Here is a 22962-nt window from a genome sequence, read left to right as displayed (position 1 = left end):
AGAGTAATCAACACTGTTTGTGTTAGTTATTTTGTATTCATTATTTATCAATTATTTGTCAAATATTGTGTTTTGAAGTTAACATATATTTTTATTACACTCAATAATCTCATCTCAATTAAAATTTGAGATTAAACGCTTTAAATTTTATTTTTCGAAATATTTTTTAAAAACAAAATCACGGTTAAGATTTCAAAACAGATCATGTAATAATTAATCTAATAACAATTTATAAAAAAAATCGTAAAAGATAAGATTTCAAAATAGACAAAAAATAATTAATTTAATGAGCTTTTATAAAAAAAACCATAACGAATAAGATTTCAAATCAGACAATGTAATAATTAACCTAATGATAAAATTATTAAAATTGTGAAATGTATATTTTAACTGAAATGAACATTAAGTCTAACGTGCTCGTTTCATATTCCGTGTAAAACAATTTAATTAATTAAAATATAAATAAATGAAGATACACAAAAGGTTGACAAATGGATCAATTTTCATTTTATAGACACTAACATTTTATATATCAATGTTGAAAAAATAAAGGCCTGTAATATACAATTTATACAAATTTTAACCAATATATCGTTTATCAAAAGGGAAATTGAATTTTATCTCCTCAAAATAAGTTTCGCATTGGAATATTTTCTCTAAAAAACGATGAAAAATTTTAATTTATTAAAATTAGTGAGTTAGATTTTTCCACTGAAACTAATCATGAAGAATACGTATATTGAAAACATGAAGAATATACACATATAATTCACTAAAATGTTTATATTAATATAATAAAATTGTTTGCAATAAAATATACAACGATGATGAGATGTCCTTTTTAGCCATTTTAAAAATAAGAAGACTTTCTTTAATGGGCCTAATAATTGTACCAACTATTTTTCCGGTGTTATGGTTAATATGTCATCATGTGTACCAAACCAAATTATTTATTCTTTTGAAATTAAAAGGTTAATCAATATAAACTGGCCTTTACTCTATCTTTTTTATTTATTATTATTATTATTTTGTTTAAATAATATAAATATTCAGTTAATATAATAAAATTTTATATTCAATAAACACAATCATTTATTTCTTTACTTATTTTAATATAATTTTATAATTAGTATAAGTTTAATCATGACTCAATATATTATCTATAAACTTAATTATTGATGATATTTTAAGTGTTTAAATATTTATTTGATTGAACAGTTGCTATTATAAAATACTATTTGGTCAATACACAGTACAACGTAAATTAAATCGTGTAAGTAATTAAAGATTCTATAATTTCAAGTTTGACTATAAAAAACTTAGTACTTCTAAGCTTTTGATTCACCTAAAAGTTTTGACCATTAATTTCGAAGTCAATGTTGTTCAGTCTCACGTGTTTTGGACTAATAGACGTCACGTGTATACTATGAAAACTGTTAGGTATGATAAAACGAAACCCTTTCACCTTTTAACTTACGACATAAATTTAGAGCCAAGTTAATTCATTTTCTGCAACTGTGAAAATTTTCTTTTATATGAAAATAATAATAATAATAATTCTGAGCACACCACAGTGTGTGTGATCGCAGTGAGACCTGTGACTTTATCATCTGAAAATTGAAATAAAGAAATTCGTATTTCTTTTGCTTGTTTTTCTTATTAAAAAATGAAAATCTCATGAATGGGCCGCTTTTTAATTTGGGCCAAGTATATTAGACCGTCTCAATCCAATACGGGCCGGGAGTTTCTTCTTGCACCGCTCGTAGCCCGTAATGCATATTCTTAGTAAATATGAAGATTTACCGAAAAAGAAGAGTTTGATTTGAGATAAAAAGGTCACAACTGCATGTATTTGATAAAATGTATATTGTTCTTACCAAAAAACATGCATGGATCTTCCGATGTAATGCAGATAGACTTAGATTTTTAATATATGAAAAAATCATTGTAGAAAAATTTCCGACGATTAATTTAATGAAAATAAAAAATATATATAAGTATAAAAAAGTACAGTGAGAATAAAATATTTTTATTGGTGGAGATAGATCTGAAATATAAATTAGAGGTTAATTTTTTAATAAGGTTAATTTGCAAAATATTTATCATTTAATCTATTGTCTCCGTGTCTGTGAATTATCATGATTAAGAAATTTATGACATATTATATGGGGACATAATATTTATGATATTATTTAATTTTATTTACCGTCTATATAATTGTATTTATTATAGAGAGTAATTATGAGATGTTATAAAAGAATATTCTCCAGCATAATCATTATATTATGTTCCGTCAGGGGAGGTACATATATGAATAAAGAGTACGTTTCACAATTATTTCATTATTAATTAGTTATATTTTTTCCTGTTTATTCGGAAAAACAAACTTGAAATTTTAGAATTTTTTTCTTTAAAGATGTTTGGTTATTTTTGCTTTGGACACACATGTTTCTCAAAAGTGTACAAAGATATTTTCTTTTTAAGAAAAAGAAATAATGGAAGCAATAACATTTTACTCTGTCAACTGACTCGTATTGGGCCAGAGATTCAATAACAGTGTCTGCAACCAAACACGCCCTAAGCCGACCACATTGTGTACACGTGATTCAATTGGAGATACTTGGGTGTTAAAAAGGACGGTACTTTTCTTTTTCTTACTCCAAGGTGTCTAATTAAAAATTAAAGAAATTGTAATTTATTTATAAAGAAATCAATATATTTCCTTAATTAAAGATCTAAAGTATAATATTTAAAAAAAAAACATTTTACAAAACAGTGTACATGTTAATCTAAAAATGTTACCTGAAATTATTTTATCAATGTTTTTTATGGTATGCAATTAAAATAAGGAAAGATTTGTAAAAATGATATAAATTCATATTACTAGTTTAACTATTCCAAAAAATAAGAAATTTTATCTCTAGAGCTTATAAACTATATTATTAAGCAAATATGGTCAAATAGATATATAAGACATAAATAAACAAATTAATAGTAAATATGGTCAAATAGATATACAATATATAAATAAAAAAAATTCACAGAAAATATGTTCAAATAAACATACAAGACATAAATAAACAAATTCATGTGCAATTACCTTTCATACTAAACTTTTTTCAAAAAGGACTAATTAAAACTCATAAAATTTCACATGAATAATTTCTCATATCATCATTCTCACTTGGAAGTTCATCTACTTACATCATTTTGCAAAAGAGAAATATAAACAACACAACAACTAAAAGGTGCAAACTAGTGATAATTTTAAATATACATATTTTACAATTTCTATAATAATACAATCTATGTTAACTTGCAACTAAAATAAGCAACATACATTACAACTAAAATAAACAATACTCTCTCACATAAGAGTGAGCTTAGCTTATGTCTTTGCTAGAAAAAAAAATCTCATCATAAGAGTCTCTTTCAACTCTCACTTTCTATTACAATACTCTATTTGATTATGTAAGTCTAAGATAATTTATGATGATTTTAATCCAATATGTATCATTAGTCAATAATACATAACACTAAAGTAATAAGTATTTGTACTTCTCCTCTAAAAGCACAAACCTTATGCAAAACATACAGTTCATTAATTTAATCTTTCCATCTCATTTATTCACTTTTATAAAACACAAACTTCCTAACAAATTCTTCAGAATTTAAACCAAAATTCCCAATACAAACTATTAGAATAAAAGGGCAGAATTGTATTTTCCCACACTCAGATATTACTTTACTTTAAAAGTAATGTGAGCACGTGAGAGTGGGAGAGAGACAGAACGTGGACAGAGAAAAATGAGAATCGGAGAGAATGAAAGCACCCCGAGCTCTGCTAGGGTTTCAGCCCCTTTGGAGATCACCACCACGCACGGCTGAGCAACACCAGGATGCAGAGAAACAACCGGTCAAAGACTCACAAATGCACACAGGTAAACTGAATAATACCTCAAAAATTTTATTAACCTGTAAATGAATGATACAATGCTTATTTATACACAACCGCACACACTGTAACAGAATAGCTTCTGTTTTGTTTATTTTCCAACACAAACTAATTGACTTGCTCAATAATATCAATTACTCACTCAATGAGCTTCCCTCCTCAGCAAGACCAATTACTCACTCAACGAATTTCTCTAGAAAGACACTCACTAGCGACTAAATCTTTCGTCCAACGAACCAAGTAATGAAACAAAATGCATATTTATTCGTCAAATGAGACCTCATCTCTCTGTCAAACTCAAGTTTCACTTTCGCTCAACAAAAAGACATATCTTGACTCTCTGCCAAACCCAAATTTAACACTTATCTAGTGAGAAAAGGGTTTTCCAAGCGAGTTTGTATTATGTAGACACATAAATATGCATTTCAGACAATTCTCTTAACTTTATAAAATAATCTCATGCTTCGTTCAAGTAAAAGCAAACCAATTTCGTTTTCAATTACTCATTATCAATTATTCAATCTAAACTTCACATCACAACATCAAATTTCACATATATCACATTACACATTCAACTCTTTACATATCTCAAACCAACCCAATCCAAAAATAATTTAACGATCAAAATCTATTTCAAAACATACCAAGCAATCAGATCTCAAATCAAAGTTTAAGAATTAAAATTAACTTCTCTTTGTTTAAAATGTTTTTACTCTTACAATAACTCTTTAAAGTTCTATCTAACACCGTATAATGTAACTAGACAATAATAGAACAAATTTCTAACTAATAACTGAAATTTTTTTTTAACCGTAATAGTAAATAGTGTTATAAAAAAAATGTTGAGTATCAGAATAATAAAACAAGTATTCACAATTAAAAAACAAAATACGCAAATAACCTGAGATTGATTCTACATACAAAATAAATTCAACAAGATTTCTTCTTGATATATTCAATAGTCGAAGATAGTGAAGATTCTTGGTGACTCCATTTATTTGAATTTTGAAGGCTAAAAAACGTTAATTACTACTGGCTGAGAATTATGAACACCACTGTTAGAAATATTAAATCTTTTATCTTTCAGTTTATCTTTCAGTTAGTTTGTTAATATTTATTATTTGTATTTTGGGCTTAGCCCATATTTTTTCTATTATAAATAGAGAACCCTATGTGTGTTTAACACAAGGGAGATTAATCCTATATATAATTTTCACTATGTTTAACATGGTATCAGAGCAGGTTTTCTGATCTCTTCCGGTGGTCTTTGCTGTCTGCCGGTGGCCGGCCGTCATGGCCACCGGCAGCCCCTAAAAATTTTGTAAGATTCATTTTCTCTTCTTCTTAAATCTCAGCACCCAAAATCAGAGACAAGTCTCCTGGGAACCACTGCCTCCTCTGAATCATCGGACCTCCCTCTCTCTGTTTAGACCTTCCGGAGCAGCCATTGCTGCCATCGACGTCTGTCTTCTTCTTGCCGCATGCTTCCACATCTTCGGACCTCCTTCTTCTTTCTGCGTAATTTGCCGTAGAGGGTTTCGCCTCTGTATTGCTGTTCTTGCCTTGTTCTTCCTTTCTTATTGTATTTGTCGCACAGATCTGCTGCGTTTATTGCATCCTTCTCCGCTGCTCTCCTTCATCCACTTCTGAAGTTGAAGTATTTATTGTCTCCTTCTCCGCTGCTCTCCTTCATCCACTTCTGAAGTTGAAGTGTTTATTGCCTCCTTCTCCGCTGCTCTCCTTCATCCACTTCTGAAGTTGAAGTGTTTATTGTCTCCTTCTCCGCTGCTCTCCTTCATCCACTTCTGAAGTTGAAGTGTTTATTGCCTCCTTCTCCACTGCTCTCCTTCATACACTTTTGAAGTTGAGTTTCACAAGCTTGGTTCACACTTTTGAAGTTAAAGTTGAAGTGTTTATTTTCTCACTTTTGAAGAAAAATCATCTAGTTCAAAACCTAGTTTAGTTATTTCAAGCTTGGTTCATACAATTTGTATGCTCCAGCTTGAGGGGGAGTGTTAGAAATATTAAATCTTTTATCTTTCAGTTTATCTTTCAGTTAGTTTGTTAATATTTATTATTTGTATTTTGGGCTTAGCCCATATTTTTTCTATTATAAATAGAGAACCCTATGTGTGTTTAACACAAGGGAGATTAATCCTATATATAATTTTCACTATGTTTAACATGGCGTACTCGTCTGAGCCCGGTCCAGACCCGAACCATGGGCTCTGATACCACTGTTTTTATATATCAATGCATTTTTATACATAAATTATATATTTATTTATTTATATCTAAATTCAAACTCCCCTACAGTTCATTATAACTTTTCTTTCTTTCAAATGAATATGTGAAAACGGGTTCCTAAACTGCAAAAAAAATGTTTGAAAAAATTGTAATTAATTATATTTTCAATGAGAAAAAAAACAGTTAAAAACATATTATATATAGAGAGAGGATTGTAAAAAATTATAATATTTATTTTATTTTTCATTTAGAAGGAATTAGGGAGAAATTAGTCTAAATATATATAATTTGTTTTTAATATTATGCACCATTTGTAACATGAAATTTTTAATCTATCAATAATTTATTTTTTCTTCAAAAATCTTTGAAGGATATGAGTATGAAGAAGACGTTGAAGGAAAGTGACAACTCCAAATAAAAACAAAAGCAATGCCAAATCATGTTTTGTTCCATCTTGCTACTTATTGTATTTGGAACAAACACAATCACTACCTTACATCTCTAACTTTTTTTTTTACTTTATTAGAAATGGACCACTTTGTTGGACTTTTGAATTAAGCAAAGAAAACAGATAAAAACTTTCCTAGCATTCAATTTTTTTTCTGTTTAACTCAATATCTAACATTCGAAAAATGATACTTTAATATACAAATCTTTTACAATTATTTGGTACTATCATTTTTTTTACTCTCTTTTTTCTTAAAAAAATCTAAAAAATTATTTTTTAATAACTATTTTAATTTTATATAGTTTCAAATGAATATAAAAATATATTATCTTATTATTATTCATAATAAAATAATTGGAATGCAATGCACATGTGTAAAAAGAGAGCAACTTTATTCTCTAAAAGTTATATATATTTATATATATATATATATATATATATATATATATATATATATATATATATATATTTTGTTGGGATCGATACCGATAATATCTGAGCCAACTATATAAGAGATCAACATCACTCTTTACTTAAAAATCTTAAGGCAATAAGTTAACGAGTCTTTCATCTTTATATAGTGTATATAGTGTTTTACTTTTTCATTTTTATTCAATGTGAGACTTAGACTCACTTGTATTCCCAACACACACACATATATATATATATATAATTAGAATATAATAATATGAGATCATAAAATATAAAAAAATAACATAATTATTAGACAAATGAGTATTTAGGATTATAGACATTTCTACAAACAAATTTCAGAAATACCAATCTTAAACAATACAAATTGATAAAAGTTCGTGACATGTAGAAAACTTAAAGATGTATTATTTTTATTATCTCTTTCCAACTCTGTTTTTTAAATGAAATTTGGGTTCTTTCTAATTGCTTCCAGCTACTGCTGCGTCTTTTTGTTTATTGTTTTTGAGACAATCCATTATCCTCTTACATTTCGTTTGTCATGTACCTAAGAATAAGACCTATTAATAATTTTTGGAATGTTTTGATGTGAAAAATTAATTAAACATAAACTTGATGATAATCCAAACTCGTGTGAAAATAAAAATGACGTACAGATTAGAATATATAGTTTCTTATTATTGAGATAAAAGGAAGTTTGTATAATTATAAGGACTAAATGAGTAAAGAAAACAAAAAATACTAAAAATAGTTCAAAATTTGTGAAAAACTAAAATTTCAACTGATATTTTAATGCTTTCGTAATTAAATTTTTATTTTATTAATTTTAAATCTTAATAGCACTATATGCTAATCTTCTTGACATTTTATTAACCATTAAATGTAGAAGTGAATGTTTATGAATTTAATTCATACTGGCGATGGATACCATTTTTTGGCGCAATAACTTCAATAAAATGTTATCTTATTATCACAACATATAAATGAATAAAATATTATCTTATTACCACAGCATATAAATGAATAGAACAACATAGAAAAATAATTAAACTTTATAATATATTTGTTTTCAAAAATAAATTAAAACACTTGTAAAATTAATTTAATGGAGTTAAACTTATATTCGTATAACTAGTGAGTTAGCTATACACTAAAAATGATTAAACTCATATGTGATTAATAAAATCATTTAAAAAAACTTAAGAGAAAGATGTAGTTCATATTCGAATGAATCAATATAAAATTGATGTGTTTTATTACTTTTATTATTTAAAGTTTTCCATTAAAGGCTGTCTTATAAAAATTGTTTAACGTAAAACAGTACGACCTTTGTAAAAAGAATTAAACATGAATTTGGAAAATGTTTAAAAGTCTATTCAAACTCTTAGAGTTTTTTGTGTGTGTTTCAGATGCATTGGAGTTGTGATAAGAATAATAACATTTTTAAGTATTTCTTTTAATTCCTTAATTATTATCTTGATTTTTTAAAATATACGGATAAGTTTGGTATGAATAAGACAATATTTATATTGATGTTATATTATTGCTTTAAACAATTATAAATAATTGAAATCAATAATGTTAGAAATTTCATATTACATAAAATGAAACCATGATTCGTGAGATGGATAATCTTTCAATGTCCTTTCGTGTCGGCAACGCTAAAAAAATTGGAATGCAATAATTCTTAAATTTGAATAGTTGTCTTTTACCTTTTTTTTTTAAGAAAAGTTGTCCGTCTTTTAGCTATTTACAACAATTCAATTTGAGTTTTGGTTAATAACTTCTTCAAACTTCTTTAAAAGAGCATTATTTACAATAATTCAATTTGACTTTTGGTTAATTACTTCTTTAAACTTCCTTAAGAAAGGGTTGCCAAACAAATTATTGGAAATCCTCTAAGTTTTATATTCAGTAAAAAGAAATTAGAAAGTTAAACAATCATAACTTTATTTATTTAGCGTTTTAAGTTAATAATGGTGTTAACTTTTTATATATAAATTGTACTCGTGTTTTTATCATTATGGTCTCTTTTCAATGATTCTTTCCAAAAAAATAATAAATAATATTAGAGATGATGATTAATGTTAACGGCTGTATATAAAATCTTCTTGATGGAAGAACAATAAAAAATAATATTTAAAAGAAATTGATAAAAATGAATGAAAATATCACATAGAAATCTTAAACATTATAAAAAATCGAAAAACTAAAATTATTATTTAAACAAAAGTAAATTTTCAAATTCATTTAAATTTTTAATTAAGTTCTTATTAGAAAACTTCTTTTTACTAAGTATTAATTATTTTTTATTTTATTTTTCCATTAATGCCGTTTTTTTATTTTCAATATAAAAATATTAAAACAAAAACAATGCAAATAGCAATCATGTTGGTTCCCTTGGTGGTAAAATCAAATAACAAAATCTCACTTAAAATTATAAAAATTTTAAACCCTCAATAAAATGAACTGTTTAACAGAAACTCAATTAAAAGTATACAAATACAAATCAAAGATTAATTAAAAAAAACAAATCAAAACGAGATCGTTTGATAAAATAAATCGAAAAGAATAATATATAGAAAAATTTAGTCAAAAAGAGAAGGTACGTAATGATGAAAAGCAAAGGACTAAACAATGTTTTAGCATGTTTACCGATTCATTGTATTTCATATTCAAATACTTATAATTATCAGATGTAAAGAGAAACATCTTTCTTGATACATTAATGTTAATGTTAGGTAGGATAATTTTTAAGTAAACTTTGATTTTGTTTCTCCTTTTCGTCTCTCTTCAAAAATTAACCCTAAAGTAATACCTTTGACGCCATTGAAAAGGCTATTAAGCAACTTGAGAAGAACGGCACTCATAGGCTATGTTTTTTTTTTCTTCAAAGGTTATTTTATTTTTCTCAAAAATTATTTATGTTGAATAAAGGATTGGTTGAATCCGATTGAACTTTGGTATGTGAAACTTGTATTAAACAATTCATTCTAAAAAATCTATCAAACTGAAAAAAAAAAGTGTGTTTTTTTTAAGTTATCTAAACTAAAACAACATATAAAAAATTCGAAAGTCAAACATCTCAATAAAAAATTAATGTCATCTACAAAAATATATGGATAATGATAATTTCATAACATTTTAACATCTACGTGTCTTCTATGTTGATCCAAAATTACTCCATAATTAATAATAATAATCATAAACACCAACATGGACCAATTAGAATAACACATATATGACGTTAAAATATTGTTAAAGTCAAAAATATATTTATCTAGTACGGTTCACATATTAAATTTTTTAAGTTATTGTTTTCATCAACCACACTCAATTTTTCTGATAATTATAAACACTTCCTAAAATCAAATTCTGGAAAGTTAATGGATCATCACTTTTTCAAATACGTCCACCCAACCCTAGTCTTGCATTTATTGTGAAGTACTTGAAAGGAAATTGTTATTCAATGGAAACATGCATATACCTGAAAATGTGGGTTGGTTTCTGGGTTATTTTGTTTGTATATAGTTGTCAAAACACTGTATTTTATATTTTTATTTTATAAACAATGAGTCAGAAGAGTTGAAAGATGAAAAAGACTCCCTCTTAATTTTAAAATATTCATTGTATTTTTTTCCCCCTTCTTACTATAATAAAAATAGTAAAACATGTTATAAAAGAAAAAAAAAAAAAGAATAAGAGATAATGGAAACTTATTTTCTGTATATTATTCTTTTGAGAAAAAATTCTATTTGTATAATTCAGATGATACAACTCAATGGTTACACATAGCTAATATAAATAGTTAAGCCAATTATATGAGTTGTTGTAACAAATTAATCATTCATATGAATAATTGTAATTCTAACAAAATACTAGATAATTATTTATTAATAATTTTTCTTTTTGGGTTTCTATTGATAAGAGAATATCTCTCTTTAAAATTTTAATATAAAAAATTCTTTAGGATATATTAGTGAAAAAAAACGAATCGATGACAAATATAATTAATTTGTTATAATAAATTGACGGATGATATTTTTATAATACCAGTTATTATAACATGAATTAAAAAAATACAAACTTAATATGAAAAGCATAATGAATCTATTAGAAGAAGTGAAACACATAATGTAAATATAATTATGGATAATGATACTTTAACAATATTTTTTGACAATATTTTAACATCATTTACGTGTCATTCTGTGATCGGTCCATGTTAGTGTTTATGATTATTATTATTGATTGTGGAGTAATTTTGGACCCATCACAGAATAACACGTAGATGATATTAAAATATTGTCAAAATATCATTATCTTATAATTATAGTAAAAAGTTGTGATGACGGCTAAGGGTGTGTTCACTTGGGGTTGATTGGGGGAGATGTTTTAGGGGAGAGTGATTGAATGGATTTGAGGGTAATTTTTGTGTGTGTTTATTTGAGTGGATTTGAAGGTGATTGAGAGTGAATTTAGGAGTAAAGTTTGTGAGAATTAGTGTAGAATTTGATTGATGTGACAGTTTTAAAAAATTTGTTTAATTGATAAAAATTTAAGATTACCAAAATGCCCCTAGGTATTTAGGTGATATAAAATGATATTTGTTTATGTTATATTAATTTGTAAAAATGTTTATTAATAGAAAAAAATTTAAAATAATTATTAAAAATAATTTATAAAAATTAATTCAATTATAATTTAGTAAAATAAATTATTATTAAAATTAGGCAAATTAGGCCTTTGAGTTTAGTCGCGTGACTGCACAGTGCCTTGCACCTTCCAAATATTATATAAAACATAGGTTACAGTAGCTTCGAACTTGCAAATATTATATTAAACATTACCTTCCCATGCAACAGTTGAGTTGGAAATTTTTTAAATGTGGGGGCAGACGAGTAATTACGCTTAGGATTCCTTCAAATCTTCTCAAGTATGCAGGTGACAAAAAACATCTACATCCCGCAATTCAATCCGATTTCTCACTTGCAAATTCCATGAAGTGAACACAACTTTCTCGGCAATCCATCGCCCGCTAACACACGTAAACAGTGAATTACGTCCAAGTGAACACACCCTAAAAGATCTTCATGTGAATGAAGAGGACAACCTTATTATCACATGTACAGAGGATCTAATAAATTTGAATATTATTTCATTTATTTTTAGTTTTTGTTCCTCTAATATAAGGTACTCGCGTTCTCTCTTCAGCTAATGTCTTTTTGAATTTAGAAGAAAAATTCATCAAAATTATTTTTAATACACTTTAATCCATTACTCTAAAATTTTTTAAAAAGATAATATAAGAGATATTGTGGGTAGCATGCTTCTCTTTAAGGAACCAAGTATCATTTTCAATTTTTTGTACATATGTTAATCTTTTGCATATTTTGTTTTATAGTTCCATTATTTCCCACTGTCTTTTGTTACAGAAAAAAAACAAACAAAACAGAGCACCACTTATTTTAAAGGTCCAAAGCACCCTCGCATTGAGTAGTTGTACGTAGTTCCAAAAACTTATTCTTAAAAAAAGCATACATGATTAAAAACTACACGCTGTGTATAATAAAATTATTTAAATTGACAATAATTTACATAAGTCGTAAAGTAATAAGTAGCGTCTTTGTCTCTCTTTTAAGTCAATATAGATCGAAGTAATATTCTATTGAATAAAGGCTGCTAAAGCTATTATATGGTTATGTTAATTAATAAATTATAATGATATTCATTATACCAGGATTTAATTTACACATAAAATGAAAAATTGTAAATTAATATAATAAGTTATATGGAAGTGAGACGTAAAAAAATGTAAATTGACATAAATGAGTCAATTATACGTTTTATAACAAAAGAATAATTGATAAAATAATTTATATTAATTCATAAATATTCAAAAATATTTATTTATTTATTTATTTAAAAAGGAAAATTATTTAAAAAAAAACAAAATAACCGTTTATTCCAGTTTCTTTTATCTTGAAAAAAATCTGGTTTCGTACAGTGACCGGACAGGTTGCTGTGTCAATTTTTAGTTGGATCATTTTAATTCGCCCATGGTCCACTTTCCAAATGATGAATATAATAATTTTTAGAAAATGTGTTTTTATTATTATCTAATTTCTAGTTACTTAAAAAATTATTACTATTTTTAAATATTTAATGCTATTATTTAAATTTTATTGACGTTAGTCCATTAAATTTTTTGTATATTTATAAATGTACAGTAAAATTGCTTAAAAAACAAATAATACTAACAGTTCATTTTACTTAAAACAAATTAAAATTCATTTATTGGATATTAATGATATTAAATGTGTTTATTTAGCATCGTAAATATTAATAATAATCTAACAAATGTTTAACTCACATAATAAATAGTTTGAATTTCTAACCCCTTCCATATTAATATCAATTAACGAATGTATTTACTAGTATTACATCCATAAAAGCGTCATAAGTTTTATTTTAATAACATTATAATTTTATTTATATTCATATTATTTGCGTTGTCATCTTATTATAATTTTTATTTACTTCTTCCGTTTTGTTCTTCTTATTGTATTCTCATTCTTTTATAATACAAACCTAATACCATCAAACTTATATTTATTTTTTTATTTATTAGCAATCACAATTTCTACTTTTTCTTCTTTATCTTTTTTAAAATTTATTTATCTGTTTTACAGAACTGTCTAGTTATATGATGCATTAATTATTTTTAAAGTGCCCCTGATATTCTTAGTATATTTTATATTAATGTTAGCTTGTTACATATTTTATTGATATTAACAAATAAGGACAATATTAAATTAATAAATATATACTTATAATATTTATTCAACATGATAAGATAAATTAGTATGTAACTACTGGAAATTACTGATATTAAATATATTTATGGAAACCCATAAATACTAATTAATAAGTTCACAAATATTTACTAATTATTGTTAAAAATTATATAATGATATTTAATTCGTAATTGAAACTTAGAAACATAAAAGTTTGTGTCTGTATTAAATAAAATCTTAATTATAAGTGTCACATAAATATCCATCATTAAATAAAATTAACTTTCCTAAAATATACATATCCGGCCATATAAAAACTCTAGAGGATTCCTGGATGGTTTGAATGTGAAATGGAAAAGCAAAAGTTAAACACGTTATGTAAAATAAAATAATAAAATCAAAAGAAAAAGTTATGCAATATAAAACAGTGTCAAACTTGAAAGCCTGACCTGTTGAAGGCTTTCAATAAAATAATTTATTTCATTGATTAATTCAATGATTAGTGTACAGTGAAAATATATAATCCTATTTATATTATTTATTTAGTAACCATTTTTATATAAATAAATAAATAAATTTGTGGCTATAAATAAATAAATAAAGTAGTGGCTGATTCGAATGCGACGTGTCTATAATGGTTATGAAAAACGAGGGTATCTACTTGTAAAATATATGGTGGATATTTCTTAATTTATATGCTGAGGTATAATTTATTTAAATTTTATAGAAATAATAAATTTATTTGATTGAATATTTTATTACGCATATATTTTAAGGTTAAATTTATTGTAAAGAGTTTGAACACTATAATCAAACATCATTTAACCCGTTAACAAAATTTATCCTTGTTAAAAAATATCTTATTTTTAAGTTTAATTTAATTTTACTAAATCGATTTACAAAATAAAATTTATATATACTTAGATATTCTAAAATGATTTTATCTTAACATTTTTCAAATATATATATATATATATATATATATATATATATATATATATATATATATATATATATATATATATATATATATGACAATACATTAATAAAGGGTTTAATAATAGGTGTAGTATTTTCAACCAACAACAAATCTCTTTAATAAATTTTAACAATGATTTTCATAGTTACATAGAAAAATAAACTTTAAATCTAATTCATATTTATCATGAAAAATATTACATTTACTTATATACTTTAAACTAATATTATCTCTTACCATTTATGCTTAGTTAAATTTGGAAGATTATTCATATTCATCTTTTAAATCTAAAGAAAAAACTTTCCAAATTACATTTGGAACATTAATTATATCGATTTCAGATAAATTTTAAAATAGAAATATATTTAATTTATTTTTTAAAATTATACGTAAATAATGTTATTGATAATGAGTTGGAAGTCCTTTTCGCATCCTATAATTGTCATAAAGCCTGCGTTGTGTATAAAATAGGTACCTTTCCGTTCTTTCCTCTTATATTAGATTAGATGCGTAAAAACATTGCCTTGTGATTATCTTCCCTCTGCTTCTGTACACACAAACATGGCTGCTCTCTCTAATGGCAACCAAGCTTCTTCCTTCAAAATTCCTCCCATCAAGTTCACCAAACTCTTCATCAATGGACAATTTGTTGATTCCCTTTCAGGTTCTTTACTTAAATCTCTTTCCTTTCACTTTTCTCTCTGCATTTCTTTCATCTGTGGAAAAGCTCAACCGAAAACCCTATAATGAAAAATGTTTACTGTTACTGGTTTGAGTAATGGAAAATGAAGTGAGAGAAGGCAAAAAGGCATAAATTAAGCGAAACACTGAACTTAGCTTATTGCAAGCAGATTTTAAAGTTATATATCTGCAAGTATTTTTATGAGTTTTCATACAAAATTCTCTGTTTTAATGTATTTCTCTCTGTTTTTTGCTGTGTTTCATGTGAAAACGGAAAGAAATACAGTATACAAATTCCAGAGATAGATGAGATGAAATGAAAACTCTTTGTGTTGACAAGAATTAATATATATTTTTTTTAATTTATAGAACGATTTATTTAATGGTTTGTGTAAAGAAATGAATAAACATAATTGACTTATATCAATTAAATAATAAGAAAAAATTATAAGAAGTATATACTTTATATATGATAAAAGAAAAACCAGAATCAAGGCATGTAGATATAAAAAAACTGATACTGAAAGTAAACCAGAATAAATCTGACTGATTTAATATTGTTTAACTAAAACTTCGAGTTAACTAATTGAATTAGTTTGAAATTGTACATCCTTGTTTGTGAGTGTGTTTTATCGAGTTTTATGTTAAATTGAAATTAATTTAAAAATTATAACAAATTTTCCATCTCTAATTAAACTTAATTTTCTGACTAAAATTCAAAAACATGTATCACAACAACTTCAATGGGTGAGAGAAATTGGAAGAATTTGATGAATGAAGATTCCAGAAAATATTTTTATTTTTATTTATAAAATTGAAAAAATAATTTCAGGAAAAGAGTTTGAGACAATAGACCCAAGGACAGGGGAATTGATTACGAAGATCGCAGAGGGAGGAAAAGAAGACATTGACGTTGCTGTGAAAGCGGCACGTGTCGCTTTCGACCATGGTCCATGGCCTCGTATGCCCGGTGTGGTATGTTATCATTTCTCTTCTTCTTCTTCGTTCTACAAGAAGTGCTACATTATCACCATAGATTTGTGGGTCTCATTTATTTTATCACGTGTGCTGTTTGATATAAGTAAAATATTTAATTTACATTCATAAAAAATATTACAAATTTCCAGTTTATCAATGTAAAAGTCATACAAAAAATATTTAGGTTTTTTTTATTACAAAAAAACCTAAATATTAAAGAATGTCGTCTAATCACTTGATTTAACAGCTTTGGGTGCATTCAAAATGTATTCGATGACCTTATAAATAAAATTTATATACATTAACCTGTTAACTAATAACTAATCATTGACTTTGTTTCATAATTAATTTTCTTGAACTGAGTTCATAGGGTTTGTTTGGCTGATTCTTGCGTGCCTTTAATGTTTTTGACTTTTTTTCTTCTGTGAACTTGTCCGATGCATTAAATATCAGTTTTTGTTTTTGATGTTCATGATCTCACCTTCTGTCACGGGCCATCTCATCTTATATCTTTGTTTGACATATATATAATTAAAGTTTATTACGATTTAACGTGACAATAACACGTCATAATCAGTAAAGTTTGTATAAATTCTGTAAAATTTTATTAATTAACAAGAAACACATTATACGTAAGCGCCTAATTAATTAGTACAAATAATTGACTTCTATTAATTAATTGTTTTGATCCATTTGGTGATAGGGGATGAAACAAAGGAAAAACAATGTAGCAATATTAAAACTATGCTCACTAATGTTAAAATTGAATAACAGGTAACATCTAAATAATTATGTATTTTTTAAGGAATTATTCAATCCTCGAAACATGAATCGATTGGGATTTGGAATTGGATTCTTCTGAATATAATATAAGCTTTGTCTGTACTCGTGAGGTATTCGATTGGACCGATCGATCAAGTCATGTTTTGGTTTTCATATTTTAAATTTTATTTATTTATGTCTTTGTCGTTGAGTTTATTCAAATCATTGAAGTCTCTTCAAGAATTTAGATGCGTAAAAAAATAAAATAAAAAATCAAACATTGTTGATGTTAAGTCTGCATAATTTATCTAAGTATGTAAAGTTTGGCAGAAAGAGAGTAGAAGCATGTGGATTGAAACCGTCCACGACATCAACGTTGAACAAAGACAGTGTTTTTGAGTTCAAGAAACACGAGTCTCCAACGTGTAATGCTTTTTTTTGTTTGACTTCAAACAAATAGTGTAATACTTGTTAAAACACGACACATGATATTCTCTTTTGCAAGTTGATCAGCTCCACCGAGTTATGGGTGTTATCTTGTTAAAAGTAGCTAGCCAATATTGACAAAACTGTATACTGTCTAGATAAATGTTTACTGTAGAAGTGTTTGCCGATGAACTGTTTGTAAAAAGATATTAAGTTATATTCAAATAAGTTGGTAGCTTCTGTAATTAGTAACAAAGTTCTTCACCGGCATGGTTCTTTTACTTTCTGATAGCATTGACATGACATAAGTGTTCATCACTTTGAGATGGTTTTGAAATCAGGAAAGAGCCAGAATTATGATGAAATGGGCAGACTTAATTTTGCAAAACATAGACGAACTAGCAGCATTGGAGGCCATCGATGCTGGGAAGTTGTACCACTTTTGTAAGGTTGCTGACATTCCTGCAGCAGCAGCTACAATACGTTATTATGCTGGTGCAGCAGATAAAATCCACGGGGAGGTCTTGAAAGCTTCCGGGGAGTTTCATGCATATACTTTACTAGAACCAATTGGTGTTGTGGGACACATTATTCCCTGGAACTTCCCTACCACCATGTTTTTTGCCAAGGTTAGTCCTTCCTTGGCTGCCGGTTGCACAATGATCCTCAAGCCTGCTGAACAAACACCTCTCACAGCCTTGTATTATGCTCATCTAGCTAAATTGGTATGCGTCTTTTACAAATGGCATTGACAAGTTGATCACTGAAGGTTGAGTTATTGATTTTCCTTACTTTTATGTTTTGAAGGCTGGAATTCCAGATGGAGTACTTAATGTAGTACCTGGATTTGGTCCAACTGCAGGAGCTGCAATAAGCTCACACATGGACATTGATATGGTAATTACTTAAATCTAAAATATGTGGACATTATGAGTCTCAGGTCAAGTAGAATAAAAAGGTTAGAGTGTTATTGCTTTGGTTGACTGATGAGACTATAAATAGACTAAATTAAGGTGCAATATACAAAATACTAATAGGTGATCACGAATAATAATAACAGAGTAACATAGTTTAAGTACAGTAAAACCAATATGATTGGCTTGATTGTGATTTGTGATTTGTGCATGTGTAGGTAAGCTTCACAGGTTCAACAGAAGTGGGGCGTGAAATAATGCGTGCTGCAGCTAGTAGTAATTTGAAACCAGTTTCACTTGAATTAGGAGGCAAGTCACCCATCATAATTTTTGATGATGCTGATGTAAATAAAGCTGCCGAGCTTGCTCTCTTGGGCATCGTATTCAATAAGGTGGTTTTCCTTCATCAAACTTAATTCCTTTTACAAATATCAGTTTGAAAATATTCTAACTTTTTTTTTACTGGGATTTCAGGGAGAAATCTGTGTTGCAGGTTCTCGTGTGCTCGTTCAAGAAGGAATTTATGATGAATTTGAGAAGAAATTGGTGGAGAAAGCAAAAGCCTGGGTGGTTGGTGATCCTTTTGATCCTAAAGCTCAACAAGGGCCTCAGGTTTATACCGAATATGTCTTCTAGTAACTCTGATCGTTGAAACAAAAATGAGAGTAATTGGCTAATTGTTTTCTTGTTGCAGGTTGACAAGAAGCAATTTGAAAAGATCCTTTCCTATATTGAGATTGGAAAGAAAGAAGGGGCCACCCTTTTGACAGGCGGCAAAAGAGTGGGAAACAAGGGTTACTACATTGAACCTACAATTTTCTCCAATGTTAAGGTGATTTTTAACTTCTCCCAAGTATGAAACGAGGTTGTTTTGGAATAAATAGATAACTAACCATCACAGTGTCTTTCTCATGATATCTTGTTTAGGAGGACATGCGTATAGTACAGGAGGAGATATTTGGTCCTGTGATGGCCTTGAGGAAGTTTAAGTAAGTCAATGTAGTTTTATTTACTTGTTACTATAAATGATTGAATGTATTCATAGTAGTGTCTATGAATTTATTCATGAATACTGAATTCAAAAGTAATACATGAATGAATAACAGGACTATTGAGGATGCAATTAAGATTGCCAACAGTACTAAGTATGGTCTAGCATCAGGCATTGTGACCAAGAGTTTGGACACAGCCAACACTGTGTCAAGGTCCATTCGTGCAGGCATTGTTTGGATCAATTGCTACTTTGCCTTCGGGAATGACATTCCTTACGGAGGGTACAAAATGAGTGGATTTGGAAGAGATTTTGGACTGGATGCCCTACACAAGTATCTACAAGTTAAATCTGTTGTAACTCCCATTTACAACTCTCCTTGGCTTTGAACATCTCCTTTCTGCTTTCAGTTTAAACAGTACAGTAGATTTAATATATGTACTCTATCAGAGTAATAAAATTGGGTCATGTTACTTTACATAATACATGCTTAAGTACGTTTAGTCTAAGTTTTACACATAGTTTGTGTGTTGATAAATTCAAAATTATGTGAAGTATGATTTTTATAATGATTTCTGTGAAAGTAAAACTTTCTTTATTCTATCTGTGCCTCACTTTCTTAAGTTGTCACTGAATGTATACACTGTTAAATTTGAAACAAACTATTATCTATGTATGGCTTTCTTTAGTACTAATGCACATAGCCGATTTCATTTAGTTATAGTAAATTTTACTGTGAGATGAGTTCACTGATAAGGCTCTGTTGATGCTGTTGAAATTCCTGGATAAATTGGCACATAAAAAACAAAGAAAGTCACAAATTTTTCATTATTATTTCCCACAAATGCAAGCAGCTCCATCCTCTGACCTCAAATTCCTTCATCGTTATTCATCATGAAAGAAGAAAGATGGATTATTTATTTACATGCATGCTTATAAACTCTTATCATTAACTACATCCAACTACTTATTAGCCCTACCACGCCATACATACTCCCCGTGATGCAACCGGCACCGGAATGACCCCGGATGCTGCGACGTCGAGCACACGCATCGCTTCGCAGAACCACTCTCGCCGGAGCTGCCACCACCATCATGAGCCTGCCGTGCCACCGCCGACAAAAGCCATCTTCTACGCAGCATGAAGGCTTCTCTGTTGAGAAAAGGAAGTCCAGGGTGACACATTGATTCTTCTTTGTGCTTTCAACCGTTTTGTTAGCAGTGGCTACAACACATTATATATATTATGTGGCTCACTTTTGAAGTTTAGAGTTAAAAAAGAAAAGAATCTGAGAGGGGGAATATGATTGTGGAAGAAGGAAAGAAAGGGGAAGGGAATTGGCATCGTAAGAAGGTGGAAGTTTTAAGGATGTTCGTGTGCGACCAAATTCCATGTTGCGTTGGACAAAGATACCACTACATCAACTTACGTCGGAAACTATGTGGCATCTGTCTTTACTGCTTCCACGTGGCTCTATTTAGTGCCACTGACTCAGTAACAAATCCTGCGTGGCGTCTGCCTCTTGTATGATATCTGATAAATTATTATACGATTTTTACAAGCTTTAATACCTATTTTTATAAGGTTTAATATTTTGCAAAAACGGTTTATTTTAGTTTTTTTCTTACGATATTAAAAAAGTTAATAATAGACTTGTTCCCTAACAAAAACATGATGAATTGTATTGTTATTATTGACGTGATAATGTGAGTTCATTTGTAATATTAATTACATTTAGAGTTAAAATGACGAGAAAAATCTAAAACACCTTTTAGGTCGCCGTGAGACACCATCAACACCATCTTCTTTCTTAAGATTTAGATACAACAAAATTTAAAAAATTTTCAATTTCTGAACTCTCAAATTGCATAACAGAGCAACCCAATCGAGCCGCTGCCATTAACCCTAGTTCGTGAGCGTCGCTGCCATGAACCCTAGCTTACGAGCGCTGCCGTGATAGAACTCCATTGGGAGAGTCAGAAAAATGACTTCAGAAATCCCTGCTCAACGCAAGAAGTCAAAAAATGATTCCTGCCTCAAGCCGCTCGGGGGAAGTCATAAAAATGACTTCAGAAATTTCCGCTCAATGCAGGAAGTCAGAAAAATGACTCCCGCTTCAAGCTGCTCGGGGAAGTCAGAAAAATGACTTCAGAAATTCCCACTCAACGTAGGAAGTCAAAAAAATGACTCCTGCTTCAAGCCGCTCGGGGGAAGTCAGAAAAATGGCTTCAGAAATCCCCGCTCAACGCAGGAAGTCAGAAAAATGACTCCTGCCTCAGGACCGCTCGGGGAAAGTCAAAAAAATGGCTTCAAAAATCCTCGCTCAACGTAGGAAGTCGAAAAAATGACTCCTTCCTCAAGCCGCTCGGCGGAAGTCAGAAAAAGAGCTTCAGAAATCCTTGCTCAACGCAGAAAGGTCAAAAAATGACTCATGCCTCAAGCCGCTCGGGGGAAGTCAGAAAAATGGCTTCAGAAATCCCCACTCAACGTACAGAAAAATGACTTCTGCCTCAAGTCGCTTGAGGGAGGTCTAAAAAATGGCTTCAGAATTCCCGTTCAACGTAGGAAGTCAGAAAAATAACTCCTGCCTCAAGCTACTCGGGGAAAGTCAGAAAAATGACTTCAGAAATCCCTCCTCAACGCAGGAAGTTCGAAAAAGAACTCTTATCAGTCAACTACTCAACAGGTTCAACTTTGTCAGGTTCCAATACCTTCTCATTATAAAAATAAATATTAAAGCTTTTACTTTGTTTAAAAGATATTATTTAGAGTGAAAATCTATTGCAGAGAAAAAAGTTTCAAAAAAAACTCTTAGCATTTTCAGTTTAATGAACAGATCCAAAGAGAACTCCTACCGTTCGCCGCTTGGTACATAGAGCAATAAAAACTTAAAACATCAAAGATAAACTCCCTAAATACAACGTGAACGACCTCTTTCAACTCTTTTAATAAATAGTTTGTTTGGACTTAGAAGACTTATGTACTATATTAAATATACCGATCAAAATTGATTGCATTAAATAGCTGCGACTCTACAAACCTTATAAATAGACAACTGATATGCAAGTTCCATCGTTTTTTTCTTTCTTAATAAAATATAAATCTCTTTCTAAAAATGTTAACGTGATCATAAGAGTGTCTTCTGTAAATGAATAATCCATTCTGCAAATGAATAATCATTAAAGTGATAGCATTCTCAGATAAGATTGAATATAAAAGAAAGCAGAACAAAGAACGACATCCTCGGACCAATTCAATCGCTCGGCTGAAGTCAGAAAAATGACTTCAGAAATCCCCGCTCAACGCAGGAAATAAAAAAAATGACTCATGCCTCAAGCCGATTGGAGAAAG

General features: G+C 28.5%; 1 protein-coding gene across 1 annotated transcript; it reads left to right on the top strand.

The window, feature by feature from the left end:
• Positions 1 to 15338: 15338 nt before the first annotated feature.
• LOC124841591 (aldehyde dehydrogenase family 2 member C4-like) lies at positions 15339 to 20211 on the top strand. Its single transcript, XM_047317887.2, has 9 exons — positions 15339 to 15522; positions 16372 to 16514; positions 18047 to 18430; positions 18513 to 18602; positions 18838 to 19011; positions 19094 to 19231; positions 19314 to 19451; positions 19547 to 19608; positions 19726 to 20211. Exons 1-9 carry the CDS (start codon positions 15420 to 15422, stop codon positions 19997 to 19999), a joined length of 1506 nt encoding a protein of 501 aa, XP_047173843.2. The 5' UTR covers positions 15339 to 15419; the 3' UTR covers positions 20000 to 20211.
• The last annotated feature ends 2751 nt before the right edge of the window (positions 20212 to 22962 follow it).

This window comes from Vigna umbellata, chromosome 4, assembly GCF_029865625.1.
Source record: "Vigna umbellata cultivar VRB3 chromosome 4, Vumbellata_1.0, whole genome shotgun sequence".
NCBI lineage: Eukaryota > Viridiplantae > Streptophyta > Magnoliopsida > Fabales > Fabaceae > Vigna > Vigna umbellata.
The sequence above is the reverse complement of the archived record's forward strand: the minus strand, read 5'-3'. Positions and strand labels throughout refer to the sequence as shown.